This window comes from Amblyomma mixtum, chromosome 1, assembly GCF_055824585.1.
Source record: "Amblyomma mixtum isolate Tamu chromosome 1, ASM5582458v1, whole genome shotgun sequence".
Taxonomy (NCBI): domain Eukaryota; kingdom Metazoa; phylum Arthropoda; class Arachnida; order Ixodida; family Ixodidae; genus Amblyomma; species Amblyomma mixtum.
The window spans coordinates 317,928,471-317,947,464 of NC_143012.1; the positions used below are offsets into that span (position 1 = coordinate 317,928,471).

General features: G+C 44.9%; 1 protein-coding gene across 2 annotated transcripts; it reads right to left on the bottom strand.

Moving 5' to 3' along the window:
• Window positions 1-742: 742 nt before the first annotated feature.
• LOC149372610 (sushi, von Willebrand factor type A, EGF and pentraxin domain-containing protein 1-like) lies at window positions 743-13,541 on the bottom strand. Of its 2 annotated transcripts, none has more exons than XM_089567120.1 (9): window positions 13,295-13,434; window positions 12,352-12,474; window positions 9,032-9,284; window positions 6,016-6,264; window positions 5,582-5,718; window positions 5,034-5,136; window positions 2,721-2,906; window positions 2,315-2,395; window positions 743-2,121 (listed from the first exon to the last, which is right to left on the bottom strand). In XM_089567120.1, the coding sequence occupies exons 2-9, from the start codon at window positions 12,472-12,474 to the stop codon at window positions 1,952-1,954; spliced, it is 1,302 nt and encodes a 433-aa protein (XP_089423246.1). In that variant the 5' UTR covers window positions 13,295-13,434; the 3' UTR covers window positions 743-1,951. The 2 variants fall into 2 exon arrangements, with proteins under 2 accessions (XP_089423246.1, XP_089423245.1); XM_089567119.1 differs by having other exon boundaries at window positions 745-2,121; window positions 9,032-9,247; window positions 13,295-13,541.
• Window positions 13,542-18,994: the final 5,453 nt, after the last annotated feature.

Here is an 18,994-nt window from a genome sequence, read left to right on the forward strand (position 1 = left end):
CTTTGTGAACAGTCCGTTTGGGTATGTGTGCGACGTGCGTGAAAGACTATGGCACCTTAAAGACTTGGCGCTGGTAAGTAGCAACATTCGCGAAACGTTGAGTTTGGCGGCGTCCAAGTGGAGCGAAAAAGGTGGAGCCGTGACAAGGGTTTGTACGACGTGCAAGAAGTGTTTCGTTAACCGCCACTACCGCCACTTAGCTTAAAGCACGGTTGAGGTGTCCACTGTTCCAACAGGGCAGTTATGCACCTTCCCTCTGGTTCAGGTGTCCACCGAGATGTGGACACCTTGCCCACACCTCATGCTACGTATATCCTGGCACAGCAGAGCTACGCCACTGCCAATTTTTTTAGCAGGTAACCTATTCTTTCACGACTACGCCTACACATTTCGTCCGCACACTTTTACGTGCAATAATTAATTAAAAAATTTAAATTGAAATGTAAATTTTTTTAAAATCAATTTAATTCAGTCGAATTTAATCTTCTCTGCCGAAATGAACTGAATCCTAGAGAACACCTCTGGTAGCATTACTTCTAGTTAACTGAAGGTAGCGTAGACCTTATGCAAAAACTGGCACCACCTTGCGTTGACCGCGCGCGTTTATGCCATGTTGGAGGCGGCAGTACGGGGACACACCAAAAGCACTTTTCTTCCAGTTCAGAAGACTATACACAGAAAAAAAAATTGTCCATTTTATTGTAATTTGCATTTTTTGGCATAAAATCTAAGGAAAGGAAGGATAAAGGGGATATGACTCAATACCGAGGCCTCCTCTATTACACAAGGTGATTTGTAACCTTTACAGACTTATTTCAAGAACTGTGAGAGATACGTCAGTATGGTCTGTGCGACTGTATTGTTCAGCAAGGAGGACTTGTGTACCTTATATAGATCAATTTTAATCTTGCTTTTAGGAGGCAAGGTTATGTTGCGAAATGTATGGCCGTCAACACAGGAGGTGAGCTGTGTTTTCAATTTTTTTTTTAATCGGCAGCGTGGTTCAAAATATCAGACGTCAAAAGTATGTTGCAAATTATTAAAAATAGTCTTTAAAGGCGCGACATTCGAAAACGGTATATTGCTTCAATTTAAGAAACTCCTAACATTCAGGTCATGCTCTTTAAATATTGTTTTTCTTGTTTAGGGTAATCTCGCACGATGAAGTACAGGGAGTAGATTAGCCGTGAGGGTGCATTTGTGTGTATGCTAATGAGAAATGACTACCTTACTGCTGTTTTTCATGTATGAAATATTGCCGGATTATAAAATTATATTCTTCAAGTTCCCGGACTACTGTCACTGCAAAATGTTTTCAGTTACAAGACCAGCTATTTTTTTGTACAAGCAATTTGTGCTAGAAACCCTGGTACGACCCCACTACGGTAGATTGTGCACGAAGTAAATTGTAAATGGAGTCGCAATTTTATGCTGACTACAAGGACTGTTCGCCCCGCCTCGGTGGCTCAGTGGTTGCGGCGCTCGGCTGCTGACCCGAAAGATGCGGGTTCGATCCCGGCCGCGGCGGCCGAATTTCGATGAAGGCGAAATTCTAGAGGCCCATGTGCTGTGCGATGTCAGTGCACGTTAAAGAACCCCAGGTGGTAAAAACTTCCGGAGCCCTTCACTACGGCGTCCCTCATAGCCTTAATTGCTTCAGGACGTTAAACCCCAATAAACCAAACCAAGAACTGTTTTTTTTTGTTTTTGTTCACTTTGGCTTGAGTTGCTCGTCAGAGTATGCGCACATATTCTCAATACAAAAATACAGCCTGTCTCCTTGATATCGCCTGAAGGTGTTTTAAATAATCATCACACTCCAGTGAACCAACCAAGAACTCACGCACTGCCACAGGAATGCCTTCTTTGCAGAGTAAGGTCGCTGCATCGCTAGCTGTGCTTGGACACACGGGCCTCCCATAACATAAACTATTTAATAAAATTTTCTCCTTCAGAAATAACATTGTTGCTCAATATGCGAAGATTGAAGCGGTGATTCCGGTGGATTTGTGGGACATGGCTTGCAAAAGGACTGACCAGGCTGGTCCTGATAGAATCCCTGCTCGCAGAAGAGGCACTGGTTGACGTCCTGAGACCAGTGCATCCCCGGAGGACACTCCACTGGTCCATGCAAGATGAAATGCAAAGTAAGGAATAAGTTAGTGGCAAGTGTCAAACAGTGCATACTGATGCCGACTGCAGACGGCATTACAATATAAGACCATTTTAGAGAAACAGCTATGTCGATGCCTGCCTCGTATGCAACAGTGATTTGGCCGCAAGAGTTTCCAAAGAACTCTTCTGTCGTGCTCACCGCAGTCGTCGTTTTCTTCGCTGTTTTCCCGAACGCGGTCTGATCCCGGCGGACAACCTGTTGCCGTGGACGGAATGCGCGCTGTAGGGAACGAAGAGAAAAATAAAAGCGAGCACATCAGAAAAGAGAATCAGAACAGGAAACAGCAATGTGAGGAGTAAGTTAAAGCGTGATACAGGACAAATGAAAAGTGTTCATTGGTTCAAGCACTCTTCCCGACATGACAGTGGAATAGTGCGGCCTCTGGCTCTTTTCCTCTTTGCATTGCCTGTAAGGCCTTATTTACTGTTCCCCTTCTGTTCGATTGTATGTAAAAGGTCTCTTTATTTTCTCTTATAGTAGTACACATCCTCAGAACAAATATCTCGAGCTGAATAGTGTTCTCGGCAGTGACCCACATACTCACCTCCGCAGTGTGGTATCCAGGGCCTTGGATTCCAGACGCCGGTCCTGTCGCAGATGTAGCTATCAGACACGTTACTAGGGAACGCGTAGCCATCGTCACAAGTAGGCCAGCAGGTAATTCCGGGATGCAAGTCCTCGCACTCAGTCCAGCCGTGGTCGATATCAGCCGGCATGCGGCAACCCTTGCCTGCAGCACCAGGGCAGGCCACGGCAAGGAATGCAAATGAGAGCGCTGAGCGTTTGTGCGACAGCCCGTGTGTGCGCCAACATGCAAGTATATCGTTAGGACACGTTGGTTCGCAATTGTTTCAAAGCACAGGAATCCAGCGCTGTGAAGTGGAACACATATAACGAATCCGTTGCTTAGAGCCCTATGGAAAGTTTCCATATGGCACCGCAGTGTTACCGTGGATATAGCGTTCGGCTGCTGAACCGAAATACGTGGGTTCGATCCCGGCCGCGGCGGTCAAATTTCAGTGGAGGCGAAATTATAGAGGCCTGTGTACTGTGCGATGATAGTGCACATTGAAGAACCCCAGGTGGTCGAAATTTCCAGAGCCCTTCACTACGGCGTCCCTCACAGCCTGAGTCGCATTGGAATGTTAAACCCCTTTACATCAAACCAAAGTTTCCGTATTACGAGTTCCATAACTCCAAACGTCTCCATAACAAATCTTATGGAGTCAATATGGAGCATATAGAGTCAGTATGGACAATATGGAAGAACGTATGGAATCTTACTGACACCATATGACACCATGTACACTGATAGAAATCGTATGGAAACAAGTGGAATGCTTACAAGCAAAATATGGATTTCTGTATAAATTTTCATATCTCATGGACTCCATATTCCCATAAATCCATATGGAACTTTTCAGTAGGGAGGGGATTCACGGTGTCATCGAGGAGCAGAAGCATCTCCTCATCAACTCCCCTATAGGGAAAATGAGTTCGGCCCAAGAAAAGCTAAAAATTAGCTCACTTTGCCAGCCTTCAAGTCAGCATCTACAATAAATTTAAAACAAGATGCAGGATTACTCTCAAAGAATGACTAATTGGGAATTACTAGCACCTAGCGTAACATAGAGATTCAAGCATCTGCTTCTAATTTTTACTGTGACAGCTGTCAGTGACCCGTCTTCTGAGAGTGTCCATTCTTTTCTTCTGCAACGCAAAAGAAAGAGGTAAAGTTTTATTTGGTTTGGTAATGTTGGTTGCAGATGGGTGGAGCCTTTAGTCTGGGGGCCCCATGGCTGCTGCGACTACCTTTGCCGGTCATCCAGCTTTGCTGCTCTTTCATGTTCTCGCTGGACAGCGATGCCTCCCACTACTCCGTTCTAGCATTCTGTGTTTTTGGAACTGCCATTATATTTTGGCAGCCCCATCTAGTGTGATGTGAGGTCGGGTTGTCCTTGCACCAGGAGCATGCGCTTCGATATTGTGTGGGGTGAAGGGGCAGTGGCGCATGGGGAGAGGGCAGTGCAGGTGCGAGTTTTCACCTTTCTCTTAGCTTCTGCCAAGCGTATCGTTCAATTTGATGACATTATGCACCAGAAATACTAAGCCGCTTGACTATTAACACCTTGAATGACTGCTCCAGATGCCACGGAAATACCGGGACCAGTGGACGCTCAAGCTTAGCAGTGGGCGCGATATCGAGAACGGAAATGCAAAGTCCACGATGACAAAGTTCGTCATGCAAGATTACACGAATACAAGCTTTAAATGTAAGCCTGCATGCCTCTGATATCAAGGAAAAACATTATAGACGTGAGGATCCAGCTGTACGTGCAGCCGAGGAGAGGTAAGGAGGGTTCAGTAGCAGCACCCTATAAAAAGCTCCGCGGTACCCGAGATTCCACGAGGTAGACGCGAATATTGAGCACAGCCTGCTGCCAAAGTGGTAGCAAGGAGGCACTGGAGGCAAGCAGAAGCTGAAATAGCGAGGATAGCCTTCTCTGGGAACTTTGTGCAGGTGCTGAGTCTGCTGTCGCTGAGATTCATGTTACAGGTGACAACCGTCTTGTGAGTTTTTGACTACCCCCATGCTCTACATTTTCAAAACCAATGGGCTGGCTTATAAAGAGGCTGTGGTTTTACTTAGAGTCGACTGCGCCCCTTAGGGACATGCCAGGTCAAGGTGTCCTGTCAAGGTGGCCTGTCAAGAAGCATACTGTTAATATACTTTTTCTCATGCCAATGAAAATGTTTAGCACAAAATAGATCCCTAGCTGCTATGTCTATGGTTGTTGTCCTATATATCTTAGAGTAGCAGTTCTTTTCAGGAAGGCTCAACGTGCAGCATGCTCACCTGTCACGTTGACCTGAAATATGCAGACTGCTTCATTTCCACCGACGTCTTTGGCAGTGTAATTGACCACGTGAAGACCCACTTTGAACAGAGATCCCGACAACTGCAAAGGGCATTATCAGCAGGATACAACACCATGTCCCAGCCTGAGGTGTGAACCAAGAAAGCCGCACAAGTTTCATCATGGCCCAGATATGTGCACCATACTTCACATATTTCAACATCAAGTGACTTCATGTAGCTTTCTACATTTGTTGCCTCGTGAACCTCCCGATTAATGCAAAGTTTTGGCTTTTACTGAAAAAACTAGTGCCACTGCCAGCTACTGGCTATTTCACTGCGTAAGATATGAAAAATCGGAGTTTTTTTTTAAATATTATTTGATGGTATACTCTTCTGCTAGGCTAATAGTCTCTTCTATGGACGTCTTCACACTGTAAACTACACATGCATTTTTCATTCGACGAAAACCATAAACGGAGAAAATGCTTGGTGATATCTCTACTCTTTTTTTTTTTTCACATGCCCGTAGCGTCCTTTGTCCTGACCTGGGAAGGCGTCACGTTCTGCACCTTGACGTTGTCATTGAACTGGGGTTCCTTCCAGGTCACCCTGACGCCTTCTAACAAAATGCATTCGACTGTCACGGGGTCGGGGCAGTGCACGACCTTTGGAGGCTCCTTGTCTGCAATGAGAATACAACCATGCACACGGAAAGCTCCCCATACCTCACATCTCAGTCTTTCTCATACTTCTCCTCATACCTCCTCTAACCTGATATCTCAGACGTCATATCTGTTCTCATAGTTTTCACTCAGTTTGAACGTGCTCTTCACAAGTGCATCATAAAGTCAGTTCAGTCAAATGTCTTACCAATTACAGTCTTACAGTCTCCCGAGACTCGCCCTCGAGCTACGGTGCCATCTCGGCAGCAATGCTGAGAGAGCATACAGAGGCAAGAGGAATCAAAGGCCCAGCATACCAGCAATGGTGACTTGAAAGGAGCAGTTGGCGGTGGCACCACCCTCCGGATTACTGGCAATGTACGTGACAAGAGTACTTCCGAACTCCATTGGCGCAGAGGTATTTTGCAAGCCTTCGATGACCAGCTGGATGTTTTCCAGTCCAACATTGGTATTCGGCTTCGGCAACTCCGGGTGCATGGAGCTTTTGCCTGCAGGCAGGACGAAGGTCGTATCTTGCGGGCAGCTGATGCGAACGGGAGCCACCTCTGGAATGAAAGAGCAGAACAGTGCTAAAATCAAACGGACACCGGGACAGTCAATAATTATTGGTTTTGCTTCGACAGAAAAAGACCGCGCAATTTATTGATTTTATTAGCGTTTTATGCATGTCAGGGGAGAGAAAAAGAGTAATGCATTTTATTAATGCATCTAAGGTCACATCTGGTAGCACTACCTTTGTGCATTGATTCGTGCGCAAAGAATCTTTTTTTTTTTTTCTTCAGAGGCTAAATTGTTTATGGCTGTCACTGTTTCCTTTGGTCCAGTGCAGTGTTTGATGCCACATCCCGATAATTGTAACGCCAGCTTTTTCTTTCCTGCAAAATATATCCCCGAGTAATCTATTTTCTCATCCTCCTCTTCCAATCCCTTGATATGCTCTCAGATATTTCTACCATTTATACCGCTATTTCTTTTTTCTTTATAAACAGTCGGCAATAAACCTCTGCACTGTCAAGACGCCTCCACCTCTCGGTTGAGCCAAGCACACCCCCAACCCCCCCCCACAGCCCCCACCCTCCGGTCTGCCTGCACTCAACGACCTGATAAAAGCATTACGGTGTGATAAAAGCGACGTCCCGTAACCCTTCTGAAAACTGGCCGCACTACTTTTTGTGCCAGTTTGAATGCGCATTTCGCATAGTTCCAGCTTTCAGCTTCGCATACTGACTTCCACTGCCACAGGTGTTCAGACGTGTATACAGGTGCTGATGGACTAACTGATGATAATTGTTGTGAGTTTTAATGCCGCAAGTATAGCTGGGCAAAAGAGTGAGTTTTAATGCCGCAAGTATAGCTGGGCAAAACAGCGCTAAGGCACAAGATGTTCGGTTTCCTCAAGATGAGGTGGAAGGCTCATTTTACAGCATGAACTGTTATAAGGAGCTCACCCTGAAAAGTGGCGTAGCTGAAGTCCATAAAATATGGTACTGATCCAAGCCGCCAGAAGAAAGAAAAAAAGAGAAGGGCAAGAAAATAGAAATACGTTGTCGTGGAGACAGAAATGGAAAGAAGAGAAAAGGACAACCGAATCTAAAACTACGGCGAAAGCAGCAAAGAACATAAAGTTGGAAAGAAGAGTGATTCGCGGAGAGCGGCGCGCTGCCGCCACCGAGCAGTGTTGTACTATACGTTACGAAAACAAATGAGCCGATTACAATTACTTCATTTGAAACGTAACTGATCTTGTTTGCTTCACCCGCTGATCAACAGTTGTTTTTCTAAATTTTTTTCAATATTTTTTTTCATGATTCCTGGCAAAAACATCAGTAGCGACGCTGAAGACTCTCTCGACGTACGTTCTGGAGTTCTGGAAGGGCGGAGTCTTAAAGTACTAAAACTTTTCGCACGAGCTTGTAGTTAAACGAAGCGTCACGCTTCATCATTGTTCGCGCTTTGAGCGAACAAAGCTCAAGCTCTCTAAACAAGACATTCTGCTGTGACCGAGTAAAGAAATGCAAACAGTGGAACACGGGTCTAGCCAAATGTAGGCCGCTCGGGCTGCATGTCCGGGCATTCTGGCACGTGCTTGACATTTCCGCAGTCCGACCATTCAAAGGAATATTCCGCGCAAGCACCAATGCTTGCCACGAAGTTCAGGTTCTCTTAAGTTATACCAGTGGTTACAACTTGTTTTACTGAGAAAACTGTACTAGAAGTATATCATGCAGTTTGCAAGAATAGGCTGGTCGCAGGTGATGCAGGACGAGATGAACTGGTGATCAGTGAGAGAGGCCTGCAATCTGCATGTAATCAGCGTAGTTTGGACGGTTATGATGGTGACTATGGTGGTGAGGAGGAAGAGGAGGATGGTGATCACTGCGATGATGAAAATGGTGATGGGAATGCTTTCTGAGTAATGCCGCTTGGCTTAACTGACAGCTGCACGCAACTTTGACCATTGTAAGGAAGCCTATGGTGGGCGGCAGTTGTTCCACGCATCTGTAATCATAATTCTGGCCGACGTGCGGAAACGCGACCCACGTGACGACGAGGCAAAGATTCCACTATCTTTTCTCTCATACCACACGATCATTTCTGAACTTCTCTTTCAGTAAACTTTCACAGATATCTAAATTCCATAGCTTACAGCTGATTCTTTCGGGCGAATGTATGCACAAGTTTTGTAGTTTTTTTTTATTTCTCTGGCTATCTTCGAAGTTTATATAAAACTTTTTTTTTCTTTGTTTTCTTTCACTTTTGCGAGTTGCAGTTTCAAAGTACCTCGTCCTGACGCCTTCCCGCTGCCATCATTTCTATATATTGCAACTCCTTACCATCGGAATTTATTTCTGATTTTATTTATTTTCATATTTAAAGATTTTGCTGTTCCTATGGCGCTGTGTTTATTACAAGTGCACTGGACATTTTTAGTAGTTCGCCTTTCTTGAAACTCTACTTATCTGTAAATTTTATCCCATTTTTGCGGCTTCTATTTTACTACAGTTTTGATGTGTTTAGTGCTCATAAACAGCAATGTAATTAACTGTGTTGAGAGCTTTGAAACTACTTACTAAAGACAGCTGACAATTGCTTTAAAAGGACACGAAATCTGGCGCCCTACAGAATACATGGATGCGGCTTAGAACCACGTGTACAGGTTAAATGCTGCAAGTGTATACAGTGGGCTACCGTACAGCAATATAAAGTTTCTTACACGCATATATGCAGGATACCTTCATTAAACCCATGCAAACAATGAAAAGGAGTCAGCATTCCCTATGATCATGACATAGAGGTGTAAGTCCAGCCAACCTTTCTTGCACATGGCAGGGGGGTATTTCCAGGCCAGCGACTTGTCTTGCCCCGCTGTGTCCGTCTCACAAATGTTGGCAACCTGGCCCACCAACGCGTGGCCCTCATCACACATGGTGAAGCATTTGGACTTGAGATGATTCTTGTCAGCCTCGATGCACCAATCAGGCAGCAACCGACCGTTATCTGGGTGCTCCAGTGCGGGACACGACATCCCTGCCCAGAAAAGAAACAGACAGAAAGGACGTGTGTCCTGTAAATAGAAAATTTTTTACATGGCAATTTATCACTGGAACCAGCGTAGTGGTTGTTGAGTGCAGCCGATATGTTTGAGGAAACAAAGAGAGAGAAAGGGAGGAAATGGAAAGGCAAGGAGGTTAACCATAAAGGGTGCTCTGGTTGGCTACCCTGCACTTGTGGAAAGGGATGAGGAGGTGTAAAAGGGGAAAGAGCGAAGAGAGGGAAGGGGCGAGGTACAAGGACGTGCATCCTGAAAAGTCACAATCTGTTGCACAAGCGTGGCACGGTCAGGAATGAAAGTAGTGCTTTGCAAGCCTCCAGGGCTGCCAGTCAATGTCTCCATCATCAGCGGATTTTACTCTCCGGCTGGGCTTGAAGTGGTCTAAACCACATCCCAGTGTTTGTATTTCTGCCCTAACATAGGCCTTAAACAATGAAGTTTTGCAAGCATTGGAGAGTAACGGTGAGTGCAAATAGAGCTGCGGCCTGTAATTAGAACAAGAAAGGCAGTGAGGAGCTGTAGTCAATTGATGCAGTTGAAATCACGTTTGTTACTGGCGAATTAGTTGTAAATCAGTAAATAGTATGTTCAATAAACTGCTTCCGGTCGGGACCAAGCCCAGGACTCCCACCCATCACTTCCCTTCACTTTATCTAGACTATAGTAGGATACAACTTAAAAAAACAGCAGCTGTTAACACTTGGCCACGGTGGTCCGAGGAGTCTTGTATTAGTCCACTACCCAACTGCGACAGTAAACGAAATCAGCTCTAATGTGTGACTTTATTAAACAAGCCAGGTATCAGAATTCTAGAGCTTATAACTTTTTTTTCTTGTGATTAGTTTCTTGCTTAGGTAAAGAGAAAAGCTTTAATAACGGACTAGTTTTTGGTCATGGAGAAATTCTGTGTGGCGGTCCCAGATATGGGCGGAGCTTCACTGCAGACTTAAAGGTGCACTGAAGAGGAATCTAAACTCGTCTTTTTGCCGTGGAAACTCGATTTACACCTTCCGAGCATTCTTAGAAACTTCGGATTATTGCCCTTTGCGGCCGATTTCCCTAACTTAAATCGGATTAATGTCCGGCTCCCGCCTTTTTTTTTTTTAAATTCTCTGCAGACAGTGGCAGGAGTCGATCGACGCATGGAGCAACGTTACTAGATTACCAGGTAATCTAGTAATGTTGGCATGGAGTGCCTTTAGGCAGTAGCGTGGCGGCATTGCTTTCGCTTTTATTTTGTTTGTAAGTTTCCATGAATAAATAGATCTGGTCAGAAACATAGCTGCAAATTAGGCCCGCGGAAATAAAAATACGCGTGGAATTTTGGTTTCGCCGATCACTACGTATCACTCCGCCGATGGCAGAGCGGCAAGCCGCCACAGGACTCGTTGAAAGTTTGGTCAACTCCTCCTACCTTTTTCCTTCCTCCATGCCTCCCACCGTCTGCGGGGAATTTTAAAAAAAAAGCGTGAGCCGGGAATTTAAATCGAATTTAAATTAGAAAAATCAGCTGCACAGGACGATTCAAAGTTTCTAAGAATGCTCGGAGCTTGTAGATTGAGTTCCGGCGGTAAAAATACAAGTTCAGATTCCTCTTCAGTGCAACTAAGTTGTATCCGACTATAACAAACATCAGCTCCACTCAGAAATGAAAACACGAGAGTCCCCTATATCTTTCTTCGTTTCAACTTGGCTTTAACTTATCCTGCCTGCTCTGAACAAAAAAAATTACCGAAGATGAAGAATGGTTAGGCTAATTTTGAATTTGGTGCGCTAGCACTCCAGTTTTCATTTCGATTCCAGATTCGGTTCGATGCTCGGTTTTCAAGGTCAAGCAAGCGTCAGACGAAGATTGGCGAAATCTGTCACTGGGGACCTTAATTCGTACTAGGGCACTGAAACCAAAGGGGATACTTAAACTCCACCTTAAGGACATGCAGAGATGGCGCTGATGGGTTAATGCTGACATATGCGGAATGGGTCATTCCCTTTACATTCATATAGATTGCTGGAAGTCCGCATACCACTCCTGGCACAGTGGTGCAGTGGTTAAGCGATGCACCACTGATCTGCTATGGCAGGTGCTGCCACCGCTGGGGCTTGTGAGGCCCAGGTTGCTCTTCCTGAGAAACCTCTCGCCGCCAATCCTTAATTGAACAGCCACCTGCCATGATGGGCAGTTTGCTCACAGTCCGGTGAGCAGGCTGTGATTATGTCACAAGGTCATGTGAGCTAGGTGGACCACCTACGTTGCTTCAAGGTCAAGCAAGCTACAGACACAGACCGGCGAAATCGCTGAGTGAGGGCTAAAGTGTTAACACACTAAAAATTATTTTTCATTGAAAAAATATTTGGCGAAAGCGCTTTAGCACCTGATTGTTCTGATATGCAAGCAAATGCGCACAAAACAATATTTTGTTCGTATATGTAAGCTCTTGCACGCACAATTCTGACAAATGAGCAAGGAACCGAGTCAACTGGTTTTACAAGTAAACCACAGAGGCCCGTTACTGTTCATTTTTTCACATGGCTTTGCTGTCGGAATGGAACTGTCATCATGATCATCATCATTATCAGCCTGACTACGCCCACTGCAGGGCAAAGGCCTTTCCCATGTCTCTCCAATTAACCCTGTCTTTTGCTACACTTGCCTTCTGTTGGAATCCACTCCATTACCCTTAAGGACCAGCAGTTATCTTGCCTTCGCATTACATGCTTTGCCCAAGCCCGTTTCTTTCTCTTGATTTCAACTAGGATGTCATTAACCCTTGTTTGTTCCCTCACCCACTCTCCTCACTTCCGATCTCACGTTACGCCTATCATTTTTCTTTCCATAGCTCGCTGCGTATGTTGTCCTTGACTAAATCTACTGCCTCGAAATAACCATTTGATCATGGCTGACTTGACGCAAGTTGGGTTTCGTTCAGGTGGACTGGGACTCCATAGCAGATAGAAGAGAAGCATTATTAAGCAGTGATTTAAACTATGACGTGGTAAGCATGTCGGAGCTAGTCAGTCATAATCAAGCAACACAAGGCATCACTGTGCAGCTAGGAAGATAGGCTTAGCATTGACTTACGAGAGCAGTTCCTGAGATCAGCTTCCATCCTAAAGCCATCAGGGCATTCGCAGTAGTATCCACCAACAGTGTTGATGCACGTGTGACTGCACCCGTGGCTTCCAGCGGCACATTCGTCGTCATCTGTGCACAAGGAAATGGGGGTGAAACTTTCTTAGTATGGTTAGCTCATCCGCAGATATCGTCATGACAGCAATAGTTTTACGAATGTAGAGTTAGCATACACTTGCCTCGGAGTTAGTGAAGATTGAAACGTGCCGAATGAAACAAGAAACCCACCGTTAAAGTATTGATTATTAATGTAGAGCTAACTGTCATTGTAATTATATCTCCACATACAACGAACTCAAAAGCATTCACATCGTTCAACAGCGGCAAACGTTCACATCCTGCAAATAGGATAACGATGATGACTTTATTTTCAGTGCTGCTAAGACAGCTTGGCCAAAGGGCGCCACGGCTAACATGGTTTTAGTCTGCCGGAGGCGGGGTAAAATACCGATTTTTCAAAAAATTTCAATCCAGAGAAGCCGAACACCAAGGCGGAGGAAAGCTTGTACCCATTGGGAAGCAAGTGGGTACCCGGCAGTACTGGAGTTTGCCCCCTGTACCCTGCACATGCAAAGCGGACTTTCGAACAACTAGGCCACCGCTGCAAAGCGCAGGAAATTTCTGACGTTATTCTAACATAATAATTCACAAAATGTTTAAAATTATCCTCCCCATTTTCACTGGCTTTATAAATCTGTTACCCGACAAGAAAAGCAGGAAAGAAGTTAACAACGTCCACCAAACAATGCCTCGAAGGAAGTATGCTGAGAGTGCACAGAAGAGGAGACGCAAAGAAAACTCATCGAGGCTGGGCTTCTAAGGTCCTAGGTTAAGGGTGCATCGGCATCATTTTTCTCGTAACACTCTGCGCCCATGGAGGGGAATTACATACCTTCACAATGGGCTACGTCACCCAGACTACGACGGTAGCCCTGGTGGCAGACGCAGTCCTCCTTCGATGCCTTTCCAGCGCCATTTGTATGGCTATTGGCAGGGCATTTATCGCACTGACCGGACTCGTCATTCTTGAACGTGTCCACGGGACAATCTACAGAGTCAAAGGCAGCAGAAACCATAGACCAAAGGAAGCTGCGTGGGATTTTCACAGTTGATGCCGGAGCACATGCACTACAAGCAAACGGTAGCGCTGAATGTGTACATTAAGTTCGTTTTAGCAAGCTCACAAATCTGTTCTGGAAATAGATGAATATCAAAGAGATACTAGTGACGTTGAAGTAATATTCGTCTCCTTTTCTATCCGTGCGTTTTATAGCGATAGCTGTTGAGGCGAAGCTATCCCAGCCAACGCGTGTTCATCGTCATCGTCGTCAAAACCGTCTGTGCAGCCTAGTGTGACGTACAAGAGAGCAAAGGGGGGGGGGGGGGGGGGGGGGGCTTACCGTCTTCACACTTAGTGGGTGCGATGACATAACCATTTCTTTCATATAACCTGTTGTGCCTTGTGCTAACTTTCCCAGAAAGAACAGAGCAGAAGTTCCCTGGAAAGGTATGTTTGTGCTTGCAGTCATTTCGAGGCCGGATGGCCGAGCAGCATCCTGCACTGACTGCATATTTCTGTGCGCAGTTACCATCGCATGCCAGCTAGCACTGCTTTCCGCATTTCCAGTTGTGCAACCGCTATTCAATTTTTTTATCGCACACTGTGTGCTGAGCAGTGTGCCTAATATCCTGCAGTTTGAGTTATCCCCGGATTGTGGTATAGAGACCAGGCAGCTGGATGGGTGGCGTCGTCCCTCGGCGCTTCCCTCATCGCCGGAATGGACTGGCACCAGACAGCGCATTGAAGTGCACAGTCTGTCTTTGGTTTCTGTGGAGTTTGCTTTGGTGCTCTTAATTTAGGCGGTGTTGTGCGTGAATATGTCCGGTGAAACGAAGTCTAAGCAGAAGTGTTGTGTTGTTGGCTGCACTAACAGGTATGCAAACTCATCGGACGCTTCTAAGCCGATTAATTTTTTCCCCAATTTGGCACCGCATTTTGCATACACACCTCAAAGGTCCTCAAAGCTCTTTCTCGAGGAAGTCATAATATAAGCAGTGAAAATCTCAAAACTTCTAACAAAAATCGCGTACACACCATTCGGGTGTCAAACTGAAGGAAATTTTTCGGAAGCTAGCAAAGCACCTCCACGCATCACTAATGCGAAAGCACTTCTTGTCTAATGAGTGGCATGTCTGCACAAACTGTCAATCATACATTCTCGGATTACTTAATAAAGTAGTTGATTAAATAAATATTTAAATATCAGGCGGGAATAAATAGGTCACTAAAAATGATTAATTAAAAGAGCAAATGTTTGATTTGGCAAAGTAATAATTACTTGAATTAACCAATTACATAACAAATTAAGTGCTAATTTTATCAAACATGTGAATTGGTTAATTCCTTATTTAATTTAATAAACAATTAAGTTGCATTACATTCAGTTAAGTCGCCAAATTGGCTACTTAACTGGCCACTTAAATTATTGACCAAATTAATCAGCCCAATTAGAGAACTACTTCTTGCATTCATCAGCAATTTAATAGAACTACTGATTTAAATAATGAATTATCTAATTTAATTAATTAGCACTTTGGTGTGCTTACTAGACGCTCTAGCAATAGGATTCACGTCTTCGGATGTGGTAGAACCGAAGTTATAGTGAAAACACGACTTAGAAACGGCAAAGGCATAAAATAACGAACACGCAGCAACATAATCGGCAGCAGTAAGAGAAATACTTTCACATCACTATACCTAAGCAGGCTTGAGTCCACCCTTGGAATTTTTGTTCAAGGAACAGCAAGAGAAGTTTGGCCATAAAGCCATAAATTCAGCCAATTCACTGCCTTTCCGCATGAAGCAATTGTTTACTGTCTAGAACTGGCACTCTTGCACGACGCCGTTGCTTTACCAACAGCGAATGCGAGGGCCGCAGCATGCTTGCATCGGCCGTCCACGCCGGCTTTGCAGAGCATTTTTGTGAAATTATGTTCCTTGATGCGTCTAACTGCATGCAGGCAGTAATATGGCATGTAACATCTGTTTTGCGTATTACAACGGTTACCCGAAGGAATGAAGTTGCCTTCCAGGTCCATTTCCTAGCTTGACACATTCAGCACTTACCGAATATGTGCGTGACTGCACCTTGACACTCGCGCATGTTGTACACATGGCTTGCCTCATAAAGGCTCTTCCCTCTTTCGAGATTGCCTGATCAAAAAAACTATGTGCGATTATTTAAGCTCTGAAAGCCGCACCGCAGAACGACGAGTAGGGCCATTCTCGCCGAGCGCAACCGGCTACGCCACTCCCTACTCATTCCTTTGATGAGCATTTTGCCACGGGCGACGCTGTTCCGCTGAGACGACGGTGGTACCATACAACGGCTGCCAGTCCCTATAGGTCCAATCTTAAATTTTCGCCAAAAGGAGATGGCACTCAGCATACTAGAACATGTCGTCGTTTATGGGCGAAGAAGTAAGCATTTCGAAGTTTGTAAGGTCAGAGTAAATGAAAACAATGTCCTGTACCATACTGAGTATTTCGTCCGTGTCTGCGACCAATGTAATTCAGCGAACAAATGTGATTCTGCTGCAGCTCATTGTCTCTTATATAAGCTAACAATAGTTAAAGCGTGGTATATTTCTTTCCGCAGGACACTAATGAATGAAGAACACAAGTCAGGTTGCTGCCGAAACTCCTCACGAGTAAATTTTTACAAACTTAACTTCAAACAAACAAAGATTTTTTTTACCTTGGCAGTGTCCATTGTGCCTATTTCCATCGTAGCCGGTACAAACCCTACCTTGTCGACATTCGCACTTGTAGCTTCCAATGGTATTTACACAGACTTCATCGCAACTTGCTTTTCCCGTCTTACACTCGTCTATGTCTGGGAACGAACAAAGCAGACGCAATGACGAATTCCCATGCGTTATTAATTTCTCTCAGCTAGTATTCAGAGGCGGTGCAAAACTCTTAGTCAGTGAGCCTGACGGTCCTTCAGCAAGGTAATCAGTTAGCCAACAATTGTATCAGTCAGTAAATCAGCCAGCCAGTCATTAAGCCAGTCAGTCAGAGTCATTCAGTAAGTAGTTCAGCAGTCACTGAGTCGGTAAGCCATTCAGCCAGCTAATCAGTCAGTTATGTCCAAGGAGGTATTATAACCTTCTTGGTTATGTCAAGTTTTGTGGCGTATAAGCTATTGAGGTTGTCAAGCAGCGGCAAACACTGGGTTAACAATGTTCGAGCTCTTTGCCGTGAGAACAATACAGAAACGACACATTGTGACCCAGCTGCAAGCCATAGCTGGCAGAATAAGGCATAAAGATGTCAAGAGTTGCCGTAAAGCTGCGGTCATACGCCTGTTCTTCTCATTTCCCTTTTGCTTGAACCCGTACCTCTAGCTCTTTCCTGGAGCAGACTACAAAGAAACTATTCAGTTACATATATTTTCGGTACTGAGTTCATTATTCGGACATAAAGCGCATGTAGGCCTTTTCACAAATGGCACTACAGCCTAAACTACCCAGCAAACCAAAAACCTCTCAGAGACGTCTAGCTAGACGTCTCTGAGAGGTTTTTGGTTTGCTGGGTATGTTCGACACTGGAATGTGGTAGGCTTGAGCCCGCTAAGAAAGCAGCCTACATAGTCACGAGGATCGTACTGCCGTGGGCATTGATAGGAAGGTGTTTGGGCGGCAGCACTCAAAACTATCAAAAATGCGTTTTTATCAAAAACTTATCTATCAGCCTTTGCCAATGTAATAGTATCTAAGTAACTTCAACGAAATAGTAACTTTCCATGAAAATTCACGTAAATTGCAGTGACTACCTTTCTTCTCAACTCGATCCATTCAAAAAGGGCTGCAAACCGTTCGAAAGTGATGAGCACACCAGCAACCTATGAGCTCGTCGCCTCAATCAGCCACATGGAAGAGACTAAACAATGCATCTGCTGTGGAAAGATACTTGATTAACTTATAAGAATGGTGAAGCGACATTCTAATGTCATTTCGCAATTTTTAATCTTTTCCATTTGCATGAAAAGAAGAAGTGCAAGTTTTGAAGGCTAGCGCCCGATTTGCAGTCGAGAAAGTGGCCAGAACGATCATATTCACCTGTGCACTTTTTTCCATCATCTGCAAGACAGTAGCCCTTCTGACATTCACAGTAAGCCGATCCAGGCGTGTTTACGCATTTGTGTGCGCAGCCAAAGTTGTTGTCCTGGCATTCGTCGACATCTGTTCGAGAGAAGAAGGAAAGAAACAACTCTCCAAAGAGTATTGGAAGTAATTCAGCAGTTCTCAAAAGCACAGTTAACACTATCTACAGAAACAATTAGAGATCATTCAGCAGTCATCATCATCAGCAGCAGCCTGACTGCACCCACTGCAGGGCAAAGGCCTCTCCCACATCTCTCCAATTAACCCTGTCCTTTGTCAGTTGCCGCCACTGTATCCACGCAAACTTCTTAACCTCATCTGCCCACCTAACTTTCTGCCGTCCCCTGCTACGTTTGCTTTCTCTTGGAATCCACTCCGTTACCCTTAAGGACCAGCGGTTATCTTGCCTTCGCATTACATGCCCTGTCCAAGCCCATTTCTTCCTCTTGATTTCAACTAAGATATCATTAACCCGCGTTTGTTCCCTCACCCACTCCGCCCTCTTCCGATCTCTTAACGTTACACCTATCATTTTCCTTTCCATAGCTCGCTGCGTTGTTCTTAACTTAAGCTGAACCCTCTTTGTTAGCCTCCACGTTTCTGCCCCATAGGTGAGTACCGATAAGATACAGCTGTTGTATACTTTTCTCTTGAGGGATATTGGTAAACTGCCATTCATGATCTGAGAGGACCTGCCATATGTGCTCTACCCCATTTTTATTCTTCTAGTTATTTCCCTCTCATGATCCGGATCTGCAGTCACTACCTGCCCTAAGTAGACATATTCTTTTACTACTTCCAGCACCTCGCTACCAAATGCGAACTGCTGTTCCCTTGCTAGGCTGTTGAACATTACTTTGGTTTTCTGCATGTTACTTAGCCCCATCGTTCTGCTCTGCCTGTCTAACTGATTGATCATGCTTTGCAGTTCTTGTCCCGAGTGGCTTAGCAAGGCAATGTCATCAGTGAATCGCAAATTACTCAGCAGTAAACCTACAAAAGTATGTTACGAGAAGGTTACCACAGCTATTTCAGCACGAAGTGCTAGACATGCGTTTGTGAGCCTTGTGTGGTGTTACATTTGACCGAGGTGTCACGATCTTCGAAGTCATTGTACTCATTTTATTGCTACCGTTCCTGCTTGTTTTGCTCAAGATGACAGCAAGGACACATTGGAAGAATGTTGTCCTTGGAGACTTTACTGCAATGCTGATTTTCAATCGCTGATCTAGCAATAATAAATGGCGGCAGCCATATTTCTTCCAATGCCAGCAGCCCTTGGGAAAGAAATGTGTTACCCTCAGTAAACTTTCCCTTTGTCTAGTCCGCCAAAGATTGCAACCAGTCTGTTAAGATGGATTGGCAAGCTCAAGGATCATTATCATCTTCTGCGTATTTCAAAGAACTGATGCTATTCACCGCA

Bases quoted from the DNA above. Each gene is read 5' to 3' on its own strand.
- LOC149372610 (XM_089567119.1), bottom strand. From the start codon at position 13,478: ATGGTTTCTGCTGCCTTTGACTCTGTAGATTGTCCCGTGGACACGTTC. The intron at 9,248-12,351 runs GTAAGTCAATGC...TTTTCTGGGCAG, and splicing joins TGATCTCAGGAACTGCTCTC to GGATGTCGTGTCCCGCACTG. The intron at 5,137-5,581 runs GTCAGGACAAAG...TGCCCTTTGCAG, and splicing joins AGAACGTGACGCCTTCCCAG to TTGTCGGGATCTCTGTTCAA.